Source organism: Colletes gigas, unplaced genomic scaffold (assembly GCF_013123115.1).
Source record: "Colletes gigas isolate AHSC1104 unplaced genomic scaffold, ASM1312311v1 Colletes_gigas_Sc00102, whole genome shotgun sequence".
In the NCBI taxonomy this organism is placed as follows: Eukaryota; Metazoa; Arthropoda; class Insecta; order Hymenoptera; family Colletidae; genus Colletes; species Colletes gigas.
The window spans coordinates 107,069-131,734 of record NW_025106728.1 but is presented as its reverse complement, the minus strand read 5'-3'; the positions used below and the strand labels follow the sequence as shown (position 1 = coordinate 131,734).

General features: G+C 37.3%; 2 protein-coding genes across 2 annotated transcripts; both read left to right on the top strand.

Annotated features, from left to right (window-relative positions):
* Positions 1-1,006: 1,006 nt before the first annotated feature.
* Positions 1,007-2,239, top strand: LOC122404095. The gene has a single exon (XM_043407989.1). The coding sequence runs from the start codon at positions 1,020-1,022 to the stop codon at positions 1,911-1,913; it is 894 nt and encodes a 297-aa protein (XP_043263924.1). The 5' UTR covers positions 1,007-1,019; the 3' UTR covers positions 1,914-2,239.
* Positions 2,240-22,354: 20,115 nt separating this feature from the next.
* On the top strand, positions 22,355-24,168 carry LOC122404099. The gene has a single exon (XM_043407994.1). It carries the CDS (start codon positions 23,442-23,444, stop codon positions 24,069-24,071), a length of 630 nt encoding a protein of 209 aa, XP_043263929.1. The 5' UTR covers positions 22,355-23,441; the 3' UTR covers positions 24,072-24,168.
* The last annotated feature ends 498 nt before the right edge of the window (positions 24,169-24,666 follow it).

Sequence of the window (24,666 nt, the reverse complement as noted above, 5' to 3'; positions counted from 1 at the left end):
ACAATACAGATATCCCCCAATACACCAAGACGAAATTAATCGACAGGTGATGGAGATGTTACAGAAAGGTATCATTAGGGATAGCAATAGCCCACACAACAGTCCTCTATGGATCGTTCCGAAAAAACAAGACGCGTCCGGTAAACAAAAGTGGCGATTAGTCATAGATTATCGGAAACTAAATGAAAAAACTATAAAAGATTCATATCCAATATCCAACATCGACGAAATTTTGGACAGACTAGGTAACGCGAAATACTTTTCCGCTTTCGATCTAGCCTCAGGTTTTCATCAGATCGGAGTTAAGGAAACCGATATTCAAAAAACCGCTTTTTCGACTGGCGACGGCCATTACGAATTTCTGCGAATGCCTTTCGGATTGAAAAACGCACCACCGACATTCCAAAGACTCATGAATCGCGGTTTGCAAGGACTGATCGGTAACAACTGCTTCGTCTACATCAACGATATCGTAGTTTTCGGAAGGACCTTAGAAGAACACAACAACAACTTAAGGGGCTATACCAGTGTAGTACTTTTGAAAAATGGATTTTTTTTTTTGCATTTTTTCAAAGTTTATACTCTCTAGAATATCGTATTAAAATTCCAAGGTCGAATCTCAAATAGTTTAAAAATGGCAGCCTTCTAAAGAGTAGTTGCTGGCGTATCAGAAACGCGCTTATCGTCGCGAGAAAGAAACTTAGTCAACGCGTATTTACGAGGACTGTATACGTTTAGATTGTCATTATCTCCCTTGTTTAGTTCACTTGTAGCCACACCAGAAACCATATTGCAGCGTACTTATATCTCGTTTTGGCGTTACAACTCTTGCAGGTAAATACTGCAAAAAGATTATTGATACAGTTGTGAAATCATCCTACTGTAAGAGTTGTGAAGTATGGAAGAAGAAAAAAGAAAATAATCCCGAGGAATACGAAGAATGGCTCGCAGAGCACAATAATTGTGATCTAAATCACTCAGGGCCAGCTGCAAAAATGGAGGTTGATAGCGTAAAAGAAATGTTCAATCACTCGATTGATAAATATGGAATACAATATACGCGGTATATTGGCGATGGCGATAGTGCCACATATAAAGGCATATTAAATTTAGACCCATACGATATCCCAGTGGAAAAACTAGAGTGCTACTTACACGTACAAAAAAGAATGGGAACGCGATGCCGCAATTTAAAAAAGCAAACCAAGGGCTTAGGAGGAAAAAGTAAGAGTACGGTGAAACTAACCGAAAAATTAATTAATAAATTACAAAAATACTATGGATTGGCGATTACCAGACACCAAGATAATGTTGACGAAATGTATAAGGAAATTTGGGCCACATTTTTTCATTTGTGTTCGACTGACAAGAATCCAAACCATGGAAACTGCCCAGCAGGCGCGGAGAGCTGGTGCACATATCGCAGAGCAGAGGCTCAAGGATTAGACATGTCGATATTCCAACACAACTATCGTCCTTTAGACCCACAGGTTGAAGAAGCTCTGAAGCCAATTTATACGGACCTAAGTAGACGTGATTTATTAGACAGGTGCAAGGGTCGAAACACCCAAAATAACAATGAAAGTTACAATGCCTTGCTTTGGCACTTTGCTCCAAAGCACCTCCACAATGGTTTAAAAACCATTGAACTTGCCAATTTTCTGGCTGTTGGAATCTTTAATGATGGTTTTCAATCTATATTGAAAATTTTCCAAATAATGAAAGTTATTATTGGTCCCATTGCAAAGGAGTATGCCGACGAGAGAGATAGGAATAGAATTTACCGAGCGCAGTTACGACATCAGGCTGCTTCAAAAGAGAGTCGAGCAGCTCGAAGGAAAGCTACAGCGGCCCAGCAGGTACTTTTTGAGGAAGAGGAAGGTCCATTATATGGATACGGAATAGCAGATTAACTTTTACTATGGTAAATATCGTTTTGTCACAATGAAATCAGTAACTTTAACTTTATACGCGTTTTTCTCCAAACGGTATATTTCAAATTTGCTGCAGCTCTAACTTGAATACAAATTATTGTATCGACTCGAAACTTTTTGCAGTGTATTCAGTATATGTTGTGTCATACCATGAACTAGGATTTTTTTGATTGGATGAAAAATATCAATTTGGCATTAAAAAAACCATCATTTTTTTAGGTTAAATTCACAATTTTTTTTAAAACTTCGCCATTTTGTCAAATTTTGATATTTTTCAAAAATCCTAGTTCATGGTACGGAGAATACTTTCTAGTTTAACAGCGTTTTTGTTATTTTTCATTTTAGGTACTCAGGCGGCGGCAATCGCTGCAGCAGCGGAGCTACTTTTTTTTTTTGAACCTCTGGGAGATAGCGCACAAGTCGCTTGTTTTTTATTATTTTTGTACCAAAAAATTATTCTAAATATTTGATTTGTTACTAAATACATACCTAAAGTTTAAAAACATTGAATGTAATATTTCTTTTAAAAAAAATTCCCGAAAATCATCTAATTTTAGAGCGATCACACTGGTATAGCCCCTTAAAGATCTTGTTCGAACGACTGCGACAGTGCGGTTTAAAACTACAACCTGACAAATGTGAATATCTAAAGCCGGAACTAGAATACTTAGGTCATGTTATTCCGTCTAACGGTGTACAACCCAATCCGAAACGCATCGACAAGGTGAAAAACTATCCGGTTCCCAAAAACCCCAAAGAAATTAAGCAATTCTTAGGACTGTGCGGGTACTATAGGAAATTCATACAAAACTTCGCCAGAATCGCGAAACCCCTTAATCAGCTCTTAAGAAAAGATAAAAGGTTTGAATGGACGAACGACCAACAGGTAGCTTTCGAGACCCTATGCAACGCACTGACGACGCAACCCCTTTTACAATACCCGAACTGGACGGAACCTTTCGTGTTAACGACCGACGCGAGCAATTACGCCCTAGGTGCGGTATTATCGCAAGGGACTATCGGCCAAGACAAACCGATCGCGTACGCTTCGAGAACCTTAAATAACGCAGAGACCCGATACACAACGACTGAAAAGGAGTTACTAGCGATTGTTTGGGCAACCAAACATTTCCACCAATATCTATAGGGACGAAAGTTCACCATTGTGACTGATCACAGACCACTCGTCTGGTTGATGAACGTGAAGGACCCAAATTCGCGTTTAGTGCGATGGCGACTAAAACTATTAGAATACGACTACGAAATAGTCTACAAACAAGGGAAAATCAATACGAACGCAGACGCACTTTCACGATGTACGGTTAGAATCATCGAAGACAATCTTATAGGCGACGAATTAGAAAAGTATATAACGTTTTATTCAAAGAACCCCCAGACATCGAAAGAGGACGAAAAATTCATTAGCGAACTAGTAGGGCATTCAAAACCTACTACATCCCAAAACCACAGCGGTCCCTCATTACAGTCTCAGGTAACAATCCGCCAAGGTCTCCGGAAAGAGCTCCTGACTATTATTTACACGGAGACACCTCCCGAAATAACTGAAAAGGACAAAACCTATCTATCCCCGCATGAAACTGACAAATCAAAACTAGAGACCATAACCAAAATTTTAAACGACGGTTCTAAGATCAACATAATACAAGATCGAAATTATAACTCTGAACTTGCTACGCTTTTTTCAACCTTAAATAGAGACATAGAAATTTATGTTTCTAAACCAATCCCCTCAGACAAACAAGAAATCATTGGGTTGGCACACGATTCGATCTTCGGAGGCCATTACGCTTATGATAAAACATTACAAAAGATTCGTAAACAATACGAATGGCCAAACATCACGAGGGACGTAAAGACCTATGTCGAAAACTGCGAAACTTGTCAACGGCAGAAAGACACGAAACGACAAACATACATACCGCAAGCAACTGACATTCCCTCAAAACCGACTGACAAAATTTCCCTCGATCTAGTAGGACCTTTGGACGCGACTCCTCGCAATAACAAATATATTCTAGTCATACAGGACTATCTAACTAGATATATCATTTGCGAACCGTTAATCGATAAATCTACGGCAGCCATCATACAAGCCGTTTGGGCTTCGTGGCTACGCATTTTTGGCAAACCTAAAGAGATCCTGACAGATAACGCAAAAGAATTTACTTCTCAAGAATTCACCGAATTCTGCAATCTTATGAGATCGAGACACGTCCTCACTTCCGTATACCACCCACAATCTAATGGTAAAAACGAAAGATCTCACACCATTCTAAAGGAGTACATTCGGTGCTACCAAACAGCAGAAAAACCTTGGGATCTCCTACTCCCTCAGGCAATGCTTAACTATAATTACACGACTAACCGTTCCACTGGATATACACCATTCGAACTGCAACTGGGCTATGAACCCAATAGTATCTTCGACGAACAGGACGAATTACTGACTCTGAGACAGCAAATAGGGAACCTTAAATTCCAACACGAGAATAAAATAATCGAGACCCTCGAAAATCTCCAGTCACAGCAACCTTCCACGTCCTACGATCACCTTGAAACGATTTCCGAAGGTAACCAAGTTCTTATACGTAACTACACCGCCAAATCATTGGAGGAACGATGGCGAGGACCTTTCGGGGTTGTAGAAGCAATTGATGGTCATTCGATCAAAGTAAATGAAAATGGACGAGTAACCGCGCATCATAGGACTAACGTCAAACTTTTTAAACGAGCGTCACCTACCATTTCAGACGATGAAACCTAGCAGAAACTTCGTAATCGCTCCGAACCTTATGACGACCATGGCCATAATATGGATTACGATTAGTATCTCAACGACTCAAACCAGCGATGAAAAATATTCCATGACCGCACTCAGCGATCAAGAATCCATCTTTCTCGAGCACCTAAGTAGGGTGAGGATTTTTCATGAACAATGGAAAATAGTCGTCGGTTACGATTTTGCTCATATCGAAACTGATCTGCGGACTATCGAGGATTTGTACCAGCGTGTCCTAACCGGGCTGTGCCTTCGAGACATATCAGGGGAAAAATTCACGTGTTCATCACGCAACCGACTAGTGAAACGAGTAGCAGCTTTCAGCCACGTTCGGGGAGAGCTTCGCAATGCTTTTTATACTGCAGGAATTGATAGCAGCTCCTCGCGCGCTCGGCGTGGAATTTTCGATTTCGTCGGAGAAGTAAGCAAAACCCTCTTTGGTACACTCGGCGCATCGGACGCACAATATTATAATAACGAACTCGATAAACTCTACGCGGATCAGAAAACCGTCATTAATTACATACGTAACCAGACGAGTATAATCCTTAATGCTGTGAAAACAAAAATGAGCCAGAAAATTGTGAAACGCGGTATATGCAAATACAAAACACTGTATGGATACAGCTCCATACAGGAAACCAATGGCTGGGTATAGCACCAAAATCAGAAACCTTGCATATACTGTGTTCGGACAAAAGGCCTAGACACCTAGAAGTTAATCATAAGTTTGTACTAACCCTAGCACCCGACTGCACCGGAATTTCACTTTCGGCTACTCTAAAGCCAACCAATATTTTGTACCATAATAATACGATCAATAACGATCAAATAGTGCTTGTAAGAACCAGAACCCCTAAAATCAATATATCGGAAACCGATATCCCTCTGAACCTTGTACAAGAGGTGCATATCGACCCTGAAAAGTTGCAATCCGTCGGACGAACACTAAGCGAACTGCAAGAAGCATCCGAACAAAGGGTATAGCCGAATAAGGGGGTTAAATGTGCCCTTGAACGAAATGTGACATACGATAGATCCATCGATAGAGCATCAAGAAAAAACGTTCTGTGCCAAATTTTAACCCTCTATCTTGTTTGGAAGGGTAGTTATTGAGAAAATTCGGATTAACGAATTTCTGCCTATTTCCCCTATTTAATCGAGTAGAAAAATTATGAAAAAAATCTGGTGCATTGCGACTATTGAGATACGTGTTTGAGAATTTTTTCCGATTTTTCAATTTCAAATCCTAGGTGTGAAAAATTAAAAACGCAAAAAAACGCAGAAAAATACCGATTTCGTATTGAAGCTTTCGAGACACTAGATTTATATAATTACTGTAAATGCATATTGTCATTGGTTATGTCCCTGAATTTTTTCAGATTTTTTGGCAGGGTGCGCCGTAGTAGCAAAAATGAAAAACTGATTTTTTCGGCGTTTTTCGCGTGAAAAAGCAACTTATACTTTGAATTTTTGTATTCCCTTTAATAGATAACTATATTCTGTGGTTTTAAATATTTCCATGTTGAGTAAAACAGTGTATACAAGAAGAAAAGCAAAAATAAGTCAAGAAAAAAAACGTGCTATGCGCGTTGTATTCAGAAGTATCAGCATTATTTCCAAGAGCTGCGATGGTGCAGTGAGTAAGATGCTTGGCTGCGAGACTGCTGCAAACTTTTTGACGCGCGTTCGCGCCCTGCTACGGTACATTTTTTTTTATTATATTAATTTTTTTTTTTTCAATTTCTAACTAAACGACAATGAAAAACTATTAGTTTATTAATATTTAAAAAATATTTTTACCTAAAATATACGCAAAAACAATTATGGAGCAGTTTCTATTCCATCATTTCTCTAGTCGTATATTTGCTTAAATACCCTACTGTTTCATTTTTTCTACGTTAAATGAATATACGTACTTAGTTTTAAAATCGCATACCTTTAATAACTTTGAATAGTGGAAGAAGATTTCTTCAATAAAAAGAACATTAGCAGTCTTTGCATATAGTTACGGATATCATGATGACAAGATTTATGATGTGCAAGGTTTATGAATGTTTACGTCTATTGGCAGTCTAAATTACTTATTTTAGACGAGAAATTGTTCTCTTATTATCCATTTCCGTTACACATGTCCACATTTCAACAAAGGCGAATATATGTACCGTCAAAAATAAGTGCTAGCTGGTCTGTTATATTATACAACTGTTTAGCAATAATGGACGTTTCATTTTCTATTAAATGTTGACGAGAAAAAGCCGCGACTCCGAAATGATATGGTAAAATATCTATTTCAAACGAGTTCCTAACTGCTTTACAAAAATCGGATACCTGTTGTTCGCGCTCTAACCCAAAAATTGAAGCTATCATACTATTCGAATTTCCAGTACGCAATTTAAATAAAAAGACAACAATAGCCTGTGTCACAGCTCGTTTTTCCGTATTTCTCATGGACTTCATCATTTCTCTAAGTTGAATTAGATTTTCCCAAGTTAATCCCGTGAATATTTTAAGACGTTCTTCTGATAATATAAAATCACCTATTTTATCTTTAATACTAGAATCACTACTAACTGCAAGGTATTCGAGTAAGAGAAATAAGTAATTTAGACTGCCAATAGACGTAAACATTCATAAACCTTGCACATCATAAACCTTGCACATCATAAATCTTGTCATCATGATATCCGTAACTATATGCAAAGACTGCTAATGTTCTTTTTATTGAAGAAATCTTCTTCCACTATTCAAAGTTATTAAAGGTATGCGATTTTAAAACTAAGTACGTATATTCATTTAACGTAGAAAAAATGAAACAGTAGGGTATTTAAGCAAATATACGACTAGAGAAATGATGGAATAGAAACTGCTCCATAATTGTTTTTGCGTATATTTTAGGTAAAAATATTTTTTAAATATTAATAAACTAATAGTTTTTCATTGTCGTTTAGTTAGAAATTGAAAAAAAAAAAATTAATATAATAAAAAAAAATGTACCGTAGCAGGGCGCGAACGCGCGTCAAAAAGTTTGCAGCAGTCTCGCAGCCAAGCATCTTACTCACTGCACCATCGCAGCTCTTGGAAATAATGCTGATACTTCTGAATACAACGCGCATAGCACGTTTTTTTTCTTGACTTATTTTTGCTTTTCTTCTTGTATACACTGTTTTACTCAACATGGAAATATTTAAAACCACAGAATATAGTTATCTATTAAAGGGAATACAAAAATTCAAAGTATAAGTTGCTTTTTCACGCGAAAAACGCCGAAAAAATCAGTTTTTCATTTTTGCTACTACGGCGCACCCTGCCAAAAAATCTGAAAAAATTCAGGGACATAACCAATGACAATATGCATTTACAGTAATTATATAAATCTAGTGTCTCGAAAGCTTCAATACGAAATCGGTATTTTTCTGCGTTTTTTTGCGTTTTTAATTTTTCACACCTAGGATTTGAAATTGAAAAATCGGAAAAAATTCTCAAACACGTATCTCAATAGTCGCAATGCACCAGATTTTTTTCATAATTTTTCTACTCGATTAAATAGGGGAAATAGGCAGAAATTCGTTAATCCGAATTTTCTCAATAACTACCCTTCCAAACAAGATAGAGGGTTAAAATTTGGCACAGAACGTTTTTTTCTTGATGCTCTATCGATGGATCTATCGTATGTCACATTTCGTTCAAGGGCACATTTGACCCCCTTATTCGGCTATACCCTTTCTCATCACCAGCGCATGAAAACTTGGAAAGAAAATTTTTGATTACCTGTCCTATGCAGGATACACAGCCCTTGCATGCCTACTGTTCGTCTTCCTCGTCAAAAATAGGATTCTTTAGAGCACTAGTTAATGTATTAACCCTTTTAGTGCCAGGCATTTTACGGAGTACATGCGAAGAATGCCACCGGCCGATTTGATATGCGCGCTTATAAAATTCACTTTCGGATGACAATATTCTTCGTCTTCTTGATGAAGTAAGTCCAACAGGATGGATGAGCGAGTCATCACTATTCGATGATGCATTGCCGTTGTCAAAATGTGATGGCACCAAACTTTCTGCAGTATCTTTCTGAACTTGCTCTGCCATTATTGACCGAGGTATTATTTCAAAATAATATATGAACTGACTAAAACCAAATATTGGAATAGAAGAAATCAGGAAAACGCTTCGACTTTCACTAACAGACGCCAGAGAAAGACTGAAGAAAAACCAAATGAACTGAAGCATGGTGTGGTGTGGTCTATACTATTGGCATCGGAGATAAAGATCAAGTGTAAACGAATGCCACTTGACACTCAGAGAAATAATGATCTGAACGTAAACAAGCGAGGGCCTCCAAACGAGGCACAGAAAAAGTCCCTCAGCATGTAAGCGCGCTGGGCGGTCGGCCCGCCACAACGCATCGGCCCTTGGCAGTTTTCGCATAAGGACCGCGGGCCGATAGATCGGCCCGCTGGCACTAAAAGGGTTAAGAACGCTCATCGGCAACTGCTATACGCACTGCAGTTTCAACAACCGTACGCCTACGCACCACGTCACGTATTCCTCTGTCCCCCGAGCAACAGAAACACGTTCCTTAGATCCAACACTTATGGACCGTCTGTCTAGATCATAGACAAAGGTTCCCCATAAGGGGGAAGGTATCGCGATAATCGCAAATCGACCTTCCCTTAGACGAATGGATTTCCCTTGTCCGGACCCAACAAAAACAATCCAGCACAGCTTCTACGTCACAGAGCACTTCTGAAGTGATCCGACTAAATGGGAAGCTGCATGTTATTTCGATGGGACAAAAAAAGGATTGCAAGGTTTGTTCCCAAAGAACGTCCGGCCAAAGGCGACAAACTGTGTACTACTGTGACACATGCCCCGACAAGCCAAGAATGTGCATTGGAGATTGTTTTATAAAATATCATAAGAAGCAAAATTATAGAACGTAATTTTTAATAAATGTCTTTCATTAAGTTAAAAAAATATGTATAATGTTAAAATATTATAAGAGTTTAAAGTGTTTTATTGTGTCTAAAATTATTTTAAGTTAACAATAACGAACTCATGAAATAAGCGGGAGCGGCTGATTACTCTCGAGTTGCTGGTTCACACGACAGAAAAGCGCCTCGAGCGCAAAGGGTTAATATCTGTGCTTTCTCATCGCGAGATTTCTAAGAAGGTACTGTGCTCTGTTGGTACTATGTCATCAGTACGTAAAACTTTAAAAGAAAACATACTAAAAAATAAAGCAGGACGAAAATCAAAGTTATCCACTACCACAAAGCGATTAATCATACGATCAATCCGTAATGGTAGCGTTGATAATGCTGTACAGATGCAAACAAATTTAGTCACACACCATAGTATTAACGTAAGCGCTGAAACAGTGCGTAATGCACTGCGAGAAGTGAATTTAAGAGGACGTGCAAAAATAAAGAAACCTCTTCTTACAAAGCGGCATAAGAAGCTTCGACTGCAGTTTGCCGAAAAATATAAAAATTATACAGATCTCGATTGGGCACGAGTAATATGGTCAGACGAGACGAAAATTAATCGTTGCGATGGACGGGAATGGACATGGCGAGGAAATAAAGAACAAATACGGTCGCATCACGTTCATCCAACACTGAAATTTGGAGGAGGCCATATCATGGTTTGGGGTTGTATGACCAGTGAGGGCGTCGGATGCGTTGAAAAAATTGAAGGTCGAATGACTGCAACATCATACACATCCATCCTGCAGAAAAGTTTAATTGGAAGTTTGGAAAAATGGAATAAGAACGCAGAAGAAGTCATTTTTCAGCACGATAATGACCCTAAACACACGGCAAAAATCATCAAAGAATGGTTAACAGCTCATGGTTTTACTGTTTTAGACTGGCCCCCACAGTCTCCTGATCTAAACCCAATAGAACACCTATGGGGTTTACTAAAAAGAACAGTTGCCAACTTCGATCACAATTCAAGAAGTATTATTGAATTGTGGTCTGAAGTTAAAACTGCTTGGGAAAATATTAAGGCTGAACAGTGTAAAAGTTTAGTAGATAGTATGCCAAGACGCATAGAAGCCGTATTGAAAGCGAAAGGAGGGTATACGAAGTACTGATATTTCATTTTTTCAAACTCAAAAATTTGATCATTACATCATTTGTTAATGTTATTTAATTTTTTTTAAAAAAGTGTAACATATTTAAGTTAATTCTGTATTATATGAACTATGAAAACTATGTATGTAATTATAATAAAATATTTTGTTACATATCTTATTAACATGTGTTCAATTAAATAAAAATTTAAACAAAATTAAACATTTGATCAATTGTTTGAGTCAGTGTATGTATGATTTTGTGGCTTTCTGGCTAATCTGCTATTCCAGTACCGTATAATAATCCTACTGCTTCCTCAAAATAGTCATTTTGCTCCGCCAATTGTTTTCTACGTGCTGTACGGGCCTCTTTTGTTGACAACGAGCTGCGCCTTTCTTGCCTCTGAATCCGGCGCTGATTAGTTTTCTCGGCATAATCCATTGCTTGTTTTCCAATTGTCAGTTATGGTTCCTGCATTATTCTTAGGATTGAAAAATACCCTTCATTAAAAATGCTGCCTGCTATAAATTCAGCAATTTCCACTATTTTCAATCCAGAATGGAGGTACTTCGGAGACAAACACCAGAGGGTTGAGTCGAAGCTCTCACTCGCGTCTTGCGTATGACCGTCTAAACATTTCTGCAGCAAAGCTTCATTTGATAATTCTTCGAAAACCGGAAGAATATGCTTCTGCACATCAGAGTGAAGAGGTGGAGGATGATTCAAATTATCAGTGCTCGTTTCGAGGGCTTTGGGTTTTTTCCATTTGCTTCTTTGAAATATTAAGCTTTTTGCTCTGAGGTCTGCCATTTTTCCAATTTTTAATTTTCTTTCAATATCTTCGGTTCATCCATTTGCTATTGTTATATACTAATCATATTTCGGTGCTTAGCAGATTCGCATAATAAAACCGACACTAGAGTGTACACCGTTTTAGAGGACGTCTTGCGACGCTTCTAGCAAATCATGCTGTATCTCCGCCATTTTGCATTTTATTTGAACAAACAAAATTGCAAAATGAAATTGAAGTATATTCTAAATAGTCCTCAGAACCTTACAAATATTTATTAATTCTTTATCTTTCGAAATAATTCTTGAAAATCGGCTTAATTTCGTATTTCTACATAGAGGTCCCCCCTTAAATCGACCGATATTAGCTTTATAATCCGACCGCGGTTACAGAATTGCATACTGATGCAAGTGCGTATGGGTATTTTAGCAGACGTACGACAGACACCGAAAATTGTTACCATAGTTACGAGTTAGAGACACTGGCCATAATTTATGCGTTAGAACGATTTCCTATATATCTTCAAGGTATGCATTTTACTATAGTAACGGACTGTATCGTGGTGAAATTAGCATTAAGTAAAAAGAACATTAATAATTTTGCAAAATTATGATTATGAGATAGAGCATCACACAGATAGAGCATGCGTCACGTGAATGCATTAAGTCGGAACGTATTAGTAATCGAACCCTTATCCTTTGAACAGATATTAGTTTATAAACAATTGAAAGACTCTACAATTAAAAAATTACATAGGGAACTTGAGGTTTCCGAAAGCGTGAAGTTTGAATTACGAAATGGGGTTATTTATAAGAAGTCTGAAGATAAAATATTATTTTTTGTACCTGAAGCAATGATTGATAATGTAATTCAAATCTGTCATGACGACGCTGGTCATGTAGGTGTAGAAAAAACAATAGAATTGATTACTAAAACATACTGGTTTCCAAACATGCGCTCCTTAGTTAAGGATTATATTACTAATTGTATTAGATGTTTAACTTATTCGGTTCCAACCGGGAAAGCAGAAGGTGAACTTCATATTTATGATAAGGAAACTAAGCCTCTTCAGACAATACATATTGATCATTATGGTCCGCTCGAGAAGATTGAACATGGTTATAAATATATTTTTATTATTGTAGACGCATTTACCAAATATGTTATGTTACATGCTGTAAAATCAACCGCTGTAAAAGAAGTTGTCATTTGTTTGAAGCAATATTTTCATCATTTTGGGCCTTATACACTGCGGAACATAACTATAGCACAACTAATATTTTTAACATTTCCGACCTGTAAGAAAATAATTTGAAACAATCAATTATATGGTATGAAAAAGCATTGTAAATAATGGATTTTAGGTGAAATTCATTGAAGTTGTCTACTTATATGTCAAGATTTAATCGATAAACGTTTGACGATTGGTGCAAAACAATAGAACCAGTTCATTTTTAACGCACTTCAAGGGTTTCTGTTGGAATTTTTTTAGTAAACCCAGGAATTCTTAGTTAATTAATACAATGCCACGTGGCAGCTACTTTAATGAACAAGAGCAAGGTGCAATTTCAGCGTACAGAGAGCAAAAAATGGGGATACGTGAAATCGCACGTAAACGCGGGCGATCTCATAAAGTTGTACTGAATTTTTTACGCGATCCTACTAAGTACGGGAAAAATAAGAAAGGTGGGCCTAAGAAGAAGTTATCCCCTCGTACTGAAAGGCAAATTGCTAAAGTTGCGAGCAATACGTTAAAAAGCTGTAAACAAATTGTGAAGGAATGTGATCTCGGCGTTTCTCGTTGGACTGTCCAACGCGTCCTTAAACATAATTCAAACATTACAAGACAAAAAATGATGTCTGCACCTACACTTCTGAAGCGTCACAAAATAGCCAGGCTTGAATATGCAGGAGAAAACATGAGCAGAAATTGAAATAATCTAAGTTAAGTTTAGACATTCATAAATCGAGATTTTAGCTTCATATTCAATATTTTTTACTCAACTTAGGTTATTTTCTCTGACGAAAAAAAATTCAATTTGGACGGTCCAGATGGATTTAATTCATATTGGAGGGACCTTCGTAAAGAACAAAAATACTTATCGAAACGTAATTTCGGTGGAGGGACACTTATCGTGTGGGGTGCATTCTGCTCCTGTGGCAAGCTCAGATTAGCTTTTCTAACTACATGAATGAATAGTGCGGAGTATATTGGAATACTCGAAAATCATTTATTGCGTTTTATTCATGCAAACAATCACATTTCATGGACTTATCAACAAGATAATACTCCAATCCATAAAAGCCGACAAACCACAGCATGGTTTGAAACGTTTGATGTCAATGTATTGAAATGACATACATGCTCCCCAGACCAAAATCCAAATGAAAACCTATGGGGTATCATGGTACGGCATATTTATGGAAATAATCTACAATTTTCGATCCTTTCGAAGCTAAAAACAGCAGTTATTGAAGCGTGGAATCAAATTAGTGAAGAAACTTTGAAAAAACTCATTACAAGTATGAACAATCGTATTTTTGAATTAATACATAAAAAGGAGGTCCTACTCATTATTGAAACTGCTCACTTTAATAAACTGAATTAGAAATTTAACACTTTATAGCCATTTAACCTTATTATTACATTCAAAATACATTGGTGCTATAGTTATACACCATTGCAATATTTCATTTATTATCATACTTCATGTTAAATAAATGTTATTTTTGTATTTTTTCCATTAATTATAATTTTTTTCTAGACCTTTTCACGTGGTATTATTAATATTTAGAAATCATTAGTTACAACTACAAAACTCTTGAAAATTATAGTGGTGCTATAGTTATGCTCCACAGTGTATGCGCATTGTCGGATTTTAACGAGTTTTTGTCGGAATTAAAAGTTCAACATGTTAAAGTAGCAATAGCCACACTTAGAAATAATGGGCGGGTAGAACGCGTTAATAGATTTTTAAGATCCATTTTAGCTAAGTTATCTGCAGGAGAATCATGGCTGAAAGCATTAAGTAAAGCTCAATTTACATTGAATAATACGTATCATAAAGCGATAGGAACCGAACCAAGTTCACTTTTATTTGGTTATTTGCAGTATGGATTTGCGGATGACGATATCCGAGAATATTTTCGTATTTATAATGAATCCGACGAAGATCGAGATAAGCTTAGGGAAGCAGCCTTTGTACAAAAACGTAGGTTACAAGACTATAATAAGAGTATAATAAGTCATCAAACGATGACCCAGTACAGTGAAAACTCGATAAATGTCCTCAAGAGCTGTTCCGTAAATGATACATTTTTATCCCCACCACTAGGGGGATCCCCCTTGAACCAGTGAGGCGAAGTGTAACCGGAAACGTAGCGGCTTTCTTTAAAAATTTTTATTGCCTTCATCATCTTCGTTTAAATGCCCCTGTCAGTGTGACCACACTACTGTACAAGAAGAAAGGTGGTTTTACTATCATGTGGGGGAGATTTTTCTAATTAAAATAAAACTAAATACGATATAAATCGGTCAATATTTGTTAGCATAACATTGAATTAAATATTGTACTTGAGAGTATTTCTCTCTTTGTTTATCCTTCTTGTGATGCCCTTTTCTATCTTCGGAAACATCAAAGAACGTCGCACAGTGGTCCGCGACGCGAAATAACCTTGACTGTCAAAAATTACAAGATTTTTTATTTTGTTTCTAGAATGTTAACAACTGGCAAACAATGATACATGAATAATAATCTGTAAAAAGTTGTTTATTAAATTTTGTAAACACACGTTAAAATAGTCACGGTTTGAAAAGTTTACGACGTTATAAGTATTGAGCTCCATCATGCTCTAAGTTCTACTTTGTTCACCAACACTTATCAGAATCCTATGTAAACAATGTGATCTTATTCAACTGCGTAAGCCTGCTACACTTGTTCATATTGTTGCCGTGGTTATACGAAACAATCGTAGTTAATTCTTCTATTTTCAAACACGCCACTTTTGTCTATACTGTTGCTGTTCCATAGTACACGGATTAGCGGCAATTCGAGCCTGTAAGTAGTTTGCTACGAAATTTCGGCAAATATCTTAACCCCTTAACCTACGATTTATGTTTCAACAGCCTGGGCCCAAAGCGTCAACAAGATCGCGCAGCCTTCGAGTCATTTCGCGGTTCGGCAAATCGGTCCTAAGTTGTACTAAACGCGCACGATGTACCACGAGCTATGCCCGTAGTATTTACATTTGGCCCGACCGATGTACTACGAGCCAGGCCCGTGGTAATCAGTTTTGGTCCGAATAGAAGACTACGTGTCTCACACGTAGTTGTAGGTTAAGGGGTTAAATCGGTTTATTTTTATATTACTTATAATCTGGAAATAGCTTAAATTATTTTAGCTTTATAGTACCTATAATTTGTAAAAACCCTGGAGATAAGTTTAGTACGATAAAACATAAAAACATAAAACTATAAACGGTCCATACAGAAACGGACCTGAATTGAGGGGCCTGACAGTGTACGCGACCCTCGGAACGCCAAGGGTTGCCAGGTATCGTCGCCGGTCGCGTACTCCGCGATCTTGGGTTCTACCTGAAAGACTTCCCCTCGACGAGTGGATGGCACTTCTTCGTGCAGTCAAGTGGCCAATCAGTAATTGACAAAACTAAACAAATTGCTGATTGATCTTCGACCACGAACTAGGCCCAACAAAGGCCCGCCCTTCAAGACATGCCCACTCGCGGGGGAGGAGCAACTAACCGGAGCCGGCGATATAAAAATCGTCGTCACGAGGAAAACAGACAATCTCAATAAGTATTTTCACGAGTACGCGTTCAGAGATTAATATCTTCAACGTTCGCGATCATTCACTCACTGTTGCCTTTAAGTGTGCTAGACGCTTTCAAAGATGAAAAATTTCGATCTGTCATATGACAGTATAGTTGATATAATTTTAAACTGTGATCGTAATATTGGCAAATGTGTATACGCAATAAAAAGAGAGCATTCTTATTTAACACCAACTAACTTGGAGGCGGTAAGAAAGTACCTACGTAAAGTATTTGTGCCGCACTTTACTAAAAGATGGAATGATGCTCGTCGGAATAAAAAAGTTTTCTTCAAGAAAAATGCGGATTGGTTAAAAAACAAGTACTCCATACCTAACAGTGATGCGAGCAGTGATACAGTCGATCATTGTAATCCACACTCTTCTAAAGGTGGACGTCCTGAAAAACCTTTCGAAGAATGTTCTGATCGTGGCAAACAACAAAAAGTGAAAAAACTTCGTGAGAGTTATTCTGAAGAATTAATAATAGCAGCAGGTAAGAAAATTGAAAGTAATGAGGAGAGAGTGTTACGTTTCAGTCCAGAAAAAGCTTTGGCTCTGATAATTGACGCATTTTTGTCAAAATATTAATATCAGATAATAAGAAAGTTAGCAAAGGAAATAGGTTATTATATCTTTCCTCCGTACAACCAGTTATTGGAAACGAAACAGCAGTGTTACCCATCCGGCTTGAAAACAACGGAAAGTTATGCTATGACAAGCCTGCAAGGTTTGCTTGATCATACCACGAAGCGAATCCTCCAGACTAAAACCGATGCGGAATTATTAAGTATTAGCGATGAGCTCACACTTATTTCCAAATGGGGGTGTGATGGCTCTTCAGGACACAGTGAGTTCAAACAGACATTTATAGATGAAGATGTGTCCGATGCAAATATGTTTCTTACATCTATTGTACCCCTGCATTTGACGAGAAAAAATGACGTTTCTCAAGTTTACTGGCAAAATCCAAGACCAGCTTCTACCAGATTTTGCAGGCCCTTAAAATTCGAATTTATCAAAGAGACACCTGACATCATTAGAAAAGAAGTTCGAAGAGTGGAACAAGAAATTTTACATTTAAACGAAACAAAACTGGACATTAACAATAAAACCTTACGAATTAATCACAAATTGGTCTTCACAAATTGGTCTTCACAATGATCGACGGAAAAGTCGCACAGGCAATAACCGAAACATCATCAATGTCAGTTTGTTGTATATGTAAGGCGAAACCATCTGAAATGAATAATCTTCAACTTTTACTTACCAAACCTGAGTCAGATGAAGCAATTCAACTTGGTATGTCACCGTTACATGCTCGTATCAAATTTATGGAGTGTATTTTGCACATTGCCTATAACAGATCCTTCGAAGCATGGCGGACGTGTAAGGACACGAAAAAACAAAAAGAAGATGCGAAAACGGAAATCCAGAAGAAATTTAAGAGAATGTTGGGGCTAAATATTGATATGGTGAAGCAAGGTGTAGGCACTACAAATGATGGGAACACATCAGGGAGATTTTTTAAGAATCCTGACATCACAGCTGAAATTACTGGGGTAAACGAAAATGTAATTCATCGTTTTGGAGTAATCTTGGATGCAATTAACAGTGGTGCAGCCATTGACCCAGCAAAATTTGGACATTACTGCCATGAAACCGCATATTTATTTGTTGACCTATATAAATGGTACAATATGCCTAATTCTGTACACAGAATTCTTTGGCACGGAAATAAAATAATTTCAGCTGCGATTTTGCCTATCGGGATGTTGACAGAAGAAGCCCAGGAAGCACGCAATAAAGATTATCGGCAATATATTGGGTGCTTGCATGTATTCTGATCATTTTTTCACTTTGAAAAGGCATTTATTGTGAAAAATTGGTACAATGTATTTTAATCAAAATATTTTCCATCATTTTCTACAATTTTTTTCCATCTTTCTGGCAACATGGCGATACCGTGTCGAAAGAACGATGTTGGTTTGGTAGCGATCCAATCATCGATCCATTTTCGCACTTCTTCGGCATTCCGAAATCGTGTACCAGCCAAGCCATGCTGCATCGATCTGAATAAGTGGTAATCAGAAGGTGCTATGTCTGACGAGTACGCTGGGTGCGGCAGAACTTCCCATTCGAGCTGTAACAGTGTATCATTCACAACTCTTTCAACGTGTGGCCGGGCGTTGTCATGCAAGAGGATGACTTTGCGTCTGTTACTCGCTATTGCTGGTCTTTTTTGCAACAATACGTCGTTCAATTTGGTCAATTGCCGTCGGTAGACATCTGCAGTAACAGTTTCATTTGGCTTTAGCAGTTCGTAATACACTACACCTTGTTGATCCCACCATATGCACAGCAAGACTTTATGGCCATGAATATTCCGCTTTGGTGTCGATGTGGATGACTCTCCTGGACTAACCCATGACTTTTTGCGCTTGGGATTGTCGTAGTAGATCCACTTTTCATCCCCAGTCACAATACGCCACAGAAAACTTTTCTTGTTTTGCCTGGCAAGCAATGAAACCGCGATGTTGAAACGGTTCGAAATGGCATTTTCAGTCAATTCGTGTGGTAACCATTTTCCCTCTTTTTGGATCTTTCCCATTACATGTAATCGCCTGGAAACAGTTGATTCATCAACTGCTAAGCTCTCTGAAAGTTCTTTCAGAGTTTGAGCTGGGTTTTCGTCCAATAAGACTTGCAATTCATTGTCTTCGAACTTTTTTGGCCCTCCAGGCCTTTCTTTGTCATTGACATTAAAATCACCACGTTTAAATCGCTGAAACCAAAACCGACAATTGGGATATGACGGAGCAGCATCACCATAAGTTTTGAAAAGTGTTTGATGGGCCTCGGCAGCAGATTTCTTCAAATCAAACAACAAAAGTAAGGAATGTCGAAAATGCAATTTTGAGCGTTCCATGATAAGCGTCTGCATACACTGAATAACTCAATATAACTAAATGGAAAACTGTTATTTTAGTAGAGAAATGTCGAAACCATCGACTTTAACAGTTAAGTTAAGTTATTTGCATTAATACTTTGCATTTTCACCAACAGATGTCGCTGATCAAAATACATGCAAGCACCTAATAGATTAAGGCATTCTAGAAAGAACAGCAGAATTTATACGAACGACGATGTCAACCACATGCTTCTAATTAGTTCTGATCCCTACATAAATGCATTTCGTACTGAACCTAAGACAAAACTGTTTATTGATTTTAACGATGATGTTAAAAAACTTCGTATTCCAAAATAATTATCAGCATACATTTATATATCTATATATAATTATTAATATACACTGGTGGACAAAATGATAAGGCACCGTTGTACACATAAGAAATTCCAGATGTATTTCGTAAAATCTTAAAGTTATTAGCAGTAAACTATGTTATAAGTGAGAAACTTCCTTTCAAGGCCACGTACTAGTCTAGACAAACAAAACACGGTGCATTGTGGTCTTTGAGTTTCATTGTTTCGAAATTTCAGGTGGACAAAATGTTAAGGCACTTGAAGTAGTCTGTTAGAAAACGTTGAAGTGTGCAGTTCTCTGCAAGTTTATCTTGTAGAAATTATTTATTAATAGTTAGTTTATAAGTGTTTAAATACTTTTTAACCCAAAATTAAATTATGGGACGAGGAACAGCATTAAACGAAGATGAGAAGATTAAAATACTCCAGTTAAAGTCTAATGGAGAAAATCAAGTACAGATTGCAAAAAAACTAAAAAGAAGTCGGTGTGTTATACAGAATTTTTTACAAAACCCCGAAAAATATGGGAAACAGAAGTCAAAGGGAAGACCTGCAGCCCTTTCTTCAAGAGAAAAAAGATTAATTTTGAAAAAAGCATCGAATTCTGGACTTACGCCTCGACAAATTGCAGTGGATTCGTGGAGTTAACGTATCGACTAAAACAGTGAAAAGAGTAATTCAAAAAAACAAGCTATTTAAAACGGAAGAAATTTACTATAAAGCCGCCGTTAACAGACAAACATAAGACCGCCCGATTAAGTTTTGCAATAGAGCACATTCAATGGAAAAACCAGTGGAAACGAATTATATTCACGGATGAAAAAAAACTGAATTTGGATGGCCCAGATGGATATAAATACTATTTCCACGATTTAAGAAAGGAGCAAAGGGTATTAAGTCGCAGACAATGTGGTGGTGGTGGAGTAATGATATGGGCAGGTATCGGCTATAGAGGAAAAACGGAAATAGAATTCATTCAAGGCCGTATGAATAGTGCTGGTTACTTAAATTTAATTAAGAGACACATAGACACTTACGCTCGCAGAATTGCTGGGACAAAATATATATTTCAGCAAGATAATGCAGCTGTGCATACCGCTCGCATAGTAAAAAATTATTTTGAAACGGAAAATGTAAATGTTTTAAATTGGCCCGCAAGATCTCCTGACCTAAGTATTATCGAGAATGTTTGGGGAAAACTCAGCCGAACATTATATGAAGGTGGAAAACAGTATAATACAGTGTCCGAATTAAAATCTGCAATTTTAGAAGCTTGGAAAAGCTTGGATCAAAATTATATAAAGGATCTGTACAGAAGTTTACCAAGAAGAATGATTGAAGTGGTACATCGTCAAGGACAGTCGACACATTATTAAAACTTAAAAAAACTATGTAATCTTATTTCATTTTAATACTTTTGTAATTTTATATTGAAAGTGCCTTATAATTTTGTCCACACTCAATTTCATTTTCTTGGTATAAATAATAAATGGATTTAACGATTTATTTAATTTTTTCATATATTATGTCAAAACTAGTACCTTATTTTGTTGTGTATTCATATTCCACGTATATGTACAAATAGATGTTCATTTCCAAAAATTTTGAGGTGCCTTATCATTTTGTCCACCAGTGTATATGTGTAAATAAAAATTTGATTACAAAACATTAGTTGTAAATATGAATAAAACTTCTTTACGTATTAATATTACACTTCAATTTATTTTATCTACGTAATATCTAACAAAATTATAATATAAGAACTACAGTTGTATTATATTTGAACGTTATATCTCGAAGCGCTTAAAAGTTATGGAGTTTATTCGCATTTTTCGTTGACCGGAACGACTGTGCGTCGGGTTGAGGTGCTGGGTACATTTATCGAATAGGAGGTAGCTATTTTCAAACGGAACGCTTCAGTTGTCCCGTAAGTGATCAGAAACTGCAACACTTATAAGATAGGAGGCTTCGTTAGCTACCATTGTTCGATAAATGTACTATCCACTGACCTTGCGAAGATACCAGTACGTACATGTTTTGGAGGTATTATTAAATACCTTTCCCTAACTCCACTGAGACATTTCACTCGAAATTGAACACGTTTTGGTACACAATTTCAGATTTTGTGCAAACTGAAACATTTTCAGAAATGTAATGTGTAACGGATATTTAAACTGGGGCGATAAATCTGGTTCTCAGTTCATCTTTCTTCTATAGCTACTGACCCTTTCTATGTTCGAGGCGTCGGCAAACTACAATCAAATTCGAAAAACGATTCTTCTATTCCATAAATGTTCCTGACCGGACCCGGAGTAGTGACATTTATCGAGTTTTCACTTTACATTGAAGAATTTACACATAAAACCGATCAACTTGAGGAATCTGGAATAATATTGCCAGAAAACGTGCTACCGATGATTCTGCTCAACTCCCTACCCAGTGAGTATGAAACGTTCTGCGTAGCCATAGAATCTCGGGAAAGTTTGCCAAACATGGAGGAATTAAAAGTAAAATTAATTGAAGAACAAATTAGAAGAGAAGAAAGTGACCATGCTTATACTCATGAGAAAGCGGATGCTCTGGTTCATGTATAAGAAGACACCTTACAATAAGAGAGTAACGAAAGAAAATTTTAACAAACAAAAGGCTGACAATAAATGCTCTTTTTGTGGTAGGAAAGGGCATATTTCTAAATTTTGCAGGAACAGGTCACGGGCCCCCTTCAGAGGAAGCAGAACAGAGGATGCAATGACAGCGGTTGCGCAATAATGCTTGGTGCTTGGACAGCGGGGCAACCATGCATATGTGCAATGCAATAGTAGAGTTTGAGTCCACTAACAAAGAATTAAAAAGCAGAATCTGCACTGCGACAGATAGCAGTGTCGAATGACTGGGTAAGGGAAACATTAAAATGAAAGTGCGCTCTGGAGGCTTAATGGAGAATGATGTAAACTTAACACTATACCTACCAGGACCGGTCAAATGACCGTTTTTAAATTTTCAATTGGAATTTCCTACATTCAACGTAAGTGAATCGCCTTTAAACTTTACGACTTTTCCTCATATATATGTATGATACATTTTTCAATATTCACTTATTTTTTTATTGTTTATTTTCTGAGAAAAATTTGTAGTCTGTCTTACCTACCACGACCGGTCATTTGACCGGTAGTACGATTTATACATTTTTGTAATAGTTTCTCTCTAAGACTCAATGCCAAAACTATAAAGTCGTTACAAACGAAAGGTAATGTAGTTGTGGCACGATTTTATCCGAGAAGTGCCTTCCAGAAAATGGTTTACGGCACTTCCAAGTGTTTACAGTTCTCGCTCGACTATCGGGTTAGCGGTGTTTATTTGCTTGATTGATATCCGAAACGGTCCAGATCCTCGAATGTTCTTACGCCATCTTATCTACTATGACGTAAAATAAATAAACTTGTAACTGAAGGAAATGTATAGACGTCTTCTCACGAATTCAAATCAGTATAGTCTTGCGACACGAACAGAGTGCATCGAAACGTGAAAGTCACAAAGAGCATACTTGGCAGTCTTTTATCATTATTTTGTAATATTTTATATCGTATTACGTGTTATAAGTGCAATTTTCAAAATAGTGAACAAGTCTAACAATACGTCGCAGTAAGTTTCACATTTTATCTTTTATTCATTTTTTTATCTATTTTGATTTACATTTTCATATTTTAGTTTTTATTTTCTCCGTTGAATATTTACCCCAAAATGTCAAGACGTTTGAGGAGTGCGAATGTATTATTAGAGAGAATAAATGATATCGATGCAGAATGTTCTGAAGATGATCAGGAAATTCTGGATATGGAAAATGACAATACGGAAAATTATGATCCACTTGAAACCGACTCGAACACCGATGAGAACGAAGAGAATATTTCGAACGTACGTAGACGACGAAAGAGAAGGAGATTTTTAGTTAGTTTCGATAGTGAGAATGAGGAAGAGGCAAGCGAAATTGCGATGGACGGAACTGTTTGGCAGGAAGTAAAAATAGGGTCTAATCCTGGAAGAGCGCCTGGTCATAATATTTTTAGGGAAACATCAGGCCCGACTGGGTACAGTAAACGCACTATTATGAAAGGCGAAGTTAGGACGGCATTTTCTGTGATAATTGATAAGAATATAATCGAACTTATAAGAAAGTGCAGAGAGGCAGAGGCATTTAGAGTGTTGGGATATAAATGGGAACTGTCTACTGCAAAGTTATATGCATTTTTTGCAATTCTGTATGCACGCGGCGCATATGAGGCTAAGAATATAGATATAGCACTTCTATGGAATAAAAAGTGGGGCCCGCCTTTTTTCTTAAATACTATGAGTAGACATGACTTATATTGAGTTATACTGGGTCCGCCATCTAACGTTTTTTTTTCAAGTACAGTATTGTCTCTATAGAAGCGACGCTCTCGGGGCTCAACGCTCGGCTATATCGTGGACGAGAAACGATTCTTGATACTTTGTTGACGCCTACTGGAGGCGGCGAGTATAGAAAAGAACAGCGAGCATATGACAAAGAGGGACTGAGCGGCCGAGCATCGCCGAATTTGCTATCGCTTCCTTCGCTTCGGGTCGGCTGTAACGAAACACAGGCGATGTTTATGCGAGCCTATACGAAATCGGTGTTCTAATTCTGACCTCTACCTCTCTTGGTAGAGGTCGCAGAATGAAATACTGATTCTGTATAGGCTCGCGTAAACATCGCCTGTGTTTCGATACAGCCGACGTGGAGCCACTTGAGCGATGCATGCCTTTGATTTCTTATTGCGTTAGTAAATAGGACCTAAATTGTATATCGTATTTGGTGTCATTTTAATTAGAAAAGTGTCACGAATATGTTGATGAAGTTCGAAAAAAGGAAGAACAAAAATAAAGATAAATTTCGTTGTTGATTTAATATTGTATATGTACTAGTTAAATCGTGTCATAACTAAAG

What these genes read in the sequence shown, in the direction of transcription:
- LOC122404099 (XM_043407994.1), top strand. Translation starts at nt 23,442, where the DNA reads ATGTCAAGACGTTTGAGGAGTGCGAATGTATTATTAGAGAGAATAAAT.
- LOC122404095 (XM_043407989.1), top strand. Translation starts at nt 1,020, where the DNA reads ATGTTCAATCACTCGATTGATAAATATGGAATACAATATACGCGGTAT.